General features: G+C 47.2%; 1 protein-coding gene across 1 annotated transcript in view; it reads left to right on the top strand.

The window, feature by feature from the left end:
* The window catches only part of LOC122253323 (uncharacterized), a 24685-nt gene extending 21962 nt beyond the window's left edge, over positions 1-2723 (top strand). Inside the window, exons 7-8 of the mRNA XM_043016346.2 lie at positions 207-1342; positions 1841-2723. Coding sequence (XP_042872280.2) covers positions 207-1342; positions 1841-2583 — 1879 coding nt within the window. The 3' untranslated portion in view covers positions 2584-2723. The remainder of the gene's footprint in view (positions 1-206; positions 1343-1840) is intronic.
* The last annotated feature ends 122 nt before the right edge of the window (positions 2724-2845 follow it).

Consider the following 2845-nt stretch of genomic DNA (forward strand, 5'->3'; position numbering starts at 1 on the left):
ACCACTTTGGGTTATCATTAGTAAAATATGATTTAGCTAATGGGAAAGAAATAGATATTAGGAGTGAAATGATTACTTTTAAAGGTTCATAAGAAAATATTACTATTAAATGTTCTAAATAACTGACAAACGTCTCTAATGGAAATGACTTATCTTCTACAACTGACAAACTCCTCTCCTCTCCGTGTAACATTTTTCCTCCTTAGGACGAGCCCACATTACCTCGTGTTGCCTGAAAAGCGGAGTGTGCCGAGTTCGTTGACGCAGTGCCACCTTCTCAATGCTACCATGACTGTCCCTAACTCAAGTGAAGACAACAGTCGTCTTAGGACCGCGCTCGTACCCTTCATGTCCGCTTGCAGTAGCACTCCCTGGAAGCTGTGGCTGGGCGTCACGGACGCAAAGAGTGAAGGCGTCTGGACCAATCTCAACTCCGGAGATATTATTAGTTATCATAATTTTGTGGCGCCATTTCCATATGGGGGCACCGTTGAAAACTGCGCGGCGCTCTTCCCGGACGGCACTTGGGGCGACGCCAAATGTGACCTGAAGAAATGCGGTGCGTGTGAGTTGAACCCCGCAGATTTCCTTCACCTTCGTGGGCTCTGCTTCGAAAATGACCACGAAACTCGATTCCGTGTGGAAGGATATTACAGTGGAAGACCATTATTTCGTGGATATTACGATCTGCTGATACTGTGGGACACCAAGTCCGCTCAGTGGCAGCTGAAAACTACCAGTAACCGAACTCTGGCCTCCTACGCACCCTCTGACCTGGAAGAGTATCCTCTCGGGGCGCGGATATGGCAGGTGAGGAGCCTCCTCTGTGGGACTCACGAGGGAGGCTCTCTTCTGCTCAGCCTCTCCGCCTGCACGCATCACCACTTCATGTGCCGCTCTGGCCATTGCATAGATCACCGGTACCGCTGCAACTTGCGCAAGGATTGCAGCGACGGCAGTGATGAGGATGACTGCGGCGTGGTGGTGGAGGGGGAGGCATACCGGCGGCACCTTCCCCCTCCGGGACCCATGGACAGCGCCCCATTGCGCCTCGTGCCGCGGGTCACGCTCATGCGCATCACCGCCGTCGACACCGTCAACATGGCAGTGACGGTGGACTTCCAGGTGCAGCTCAAGTGGACGGACTCTCGGCTGACCTTCACCCATCTCGAGAACACAAGGAAGGTCGTGATGCTGACTCACGAGGACTCTGACAAGATCTGGTTGCCCAGATACAGGTTCCTCAACCTGCGCTCCGGCCAGGTGAACCTCCTTCAGGAAACCATCCAAGTGTCGACAGCCACCAGTCCACAGCTACCGCATTACAATGCAGTGAAAATGGGTGGGTTATTGTTATGAATATATTTCATCTAGGGGACACACACACACACACACACACACACACACACACACACACACACACACACACACACACACACACACAACAACACACACACACACACACACACACACACACACACACACACACACACACACACACACACACACACACACACACACACACACACACACACACACACACACACACACACACACACACACACACACACTCATTTCCACTCTAAATCATTTTCCCACGCAATTACTCATTCCTCACTCATACTCAACACTCGTTTTAAACAGATTGAAACGTAGATTGATAGATGAATTAATAGAAATAAGGATAAACAGGTATGTGATTCTGCACATATATGACTATATCTAAAGGCATGTTCGTATTTCATATCCTTAGTGGAATAAAAGGGAGAGTCCATGTATATGTAGACAGAGTTGTGTAGGAAAAGCTTCATGTTCAAGAGAATATTGACTTTCTTTGCAGATCTCGTGTACCCAGGAGCAAACAATCCGCTTACGATAACGCAGGATTATATGGCTAGCTTTGCTTGCCCTTTCTCCTTCCTCTCCTTCCCCTTCAATATCCAAACGTGCAGCATTGACCTGCTTCTCCAGCCGACTTACGAAGGCTTTGTAGAAATCTCCGTGAGCAACCAAGACGTGGCTTTCACTGGCATGCAGGAACTGGCATTTTTTTCCGTGGAGTCTACAAGATACAGTCCCGAGTCAGGAGGCGGCCTCTTGAGAATCGAATTCGAGCTTCACTGCTACGGTGGTGGAATGGTTCTCGGCCTTTTCATTCCGTCACTGCTACTGCTAGCTGCCAGCTGGGCGTCATTGTTTATCCGATGGGAAGCCTTCCTGGAGAGGCTTATCATGTCCATCAGCACGCTCCTCATCTTCTACTTGCTGCGTTTGACGCTGATGCAATCCATACCTTCGTCGATGATCATCAAACTTATAGACATCTGGTTCTTCTTTGTAATTATCATTTTGTTCATCAACATTCACATTCATATTTTTGCTAAAGAGGAAATAAAGACCGATTTTGCATCTCAGAATAAGCCACTGTTTGTAAGGCCTGCAGGTGGAGCTGTGGTCATCGTGTCAGACTCCGCAAAGTCGACCCCGATGAAAGTCCTACACTTGTACCGTGGTATCATTCTTCCTGCGGTTGTTATTGTATTCAATATAGCCTTCTGGTTAACCATAATAATTTTACGGTAAACCAGACTTTTATTTATTTCTAAAAGTATATTGCCAAATGGCTTTTAAATAGTGCCCCTGTGTCATACAGTGCCCTTTGAACTCCATGCACAGTAGAACAGCCATAAAAAGGGCTTGTGCATACCGGTAGGCCTTAAAGCCAAACCTGTAAGGTTGGATCTTATATCTGATCAACAATAGATCATTAACAACACTTTTTGAAATCAAATTTTTAGTTGAAATCATTAAGAAGCATCTATCTGCTCTTGCTTTTCTCTCAAAC

The sequence above is a fragment of the Penaeus japonicus genome, unplaced genomic scaffold (genome assembly GCF_977035675.1).
Source record: "Penaeus japonicus unplaced genomic scaffold, GWHDUDI00000001_assembly GWHDUDI00000008, whole genome shotgun sequence".
Taxonomy (NCBI): Eukaryota; Metazoa; Arthropoda; class Malacostraca; order Decapoda; family Penaeidae; genus Penaeus; species Penaeus japonicus.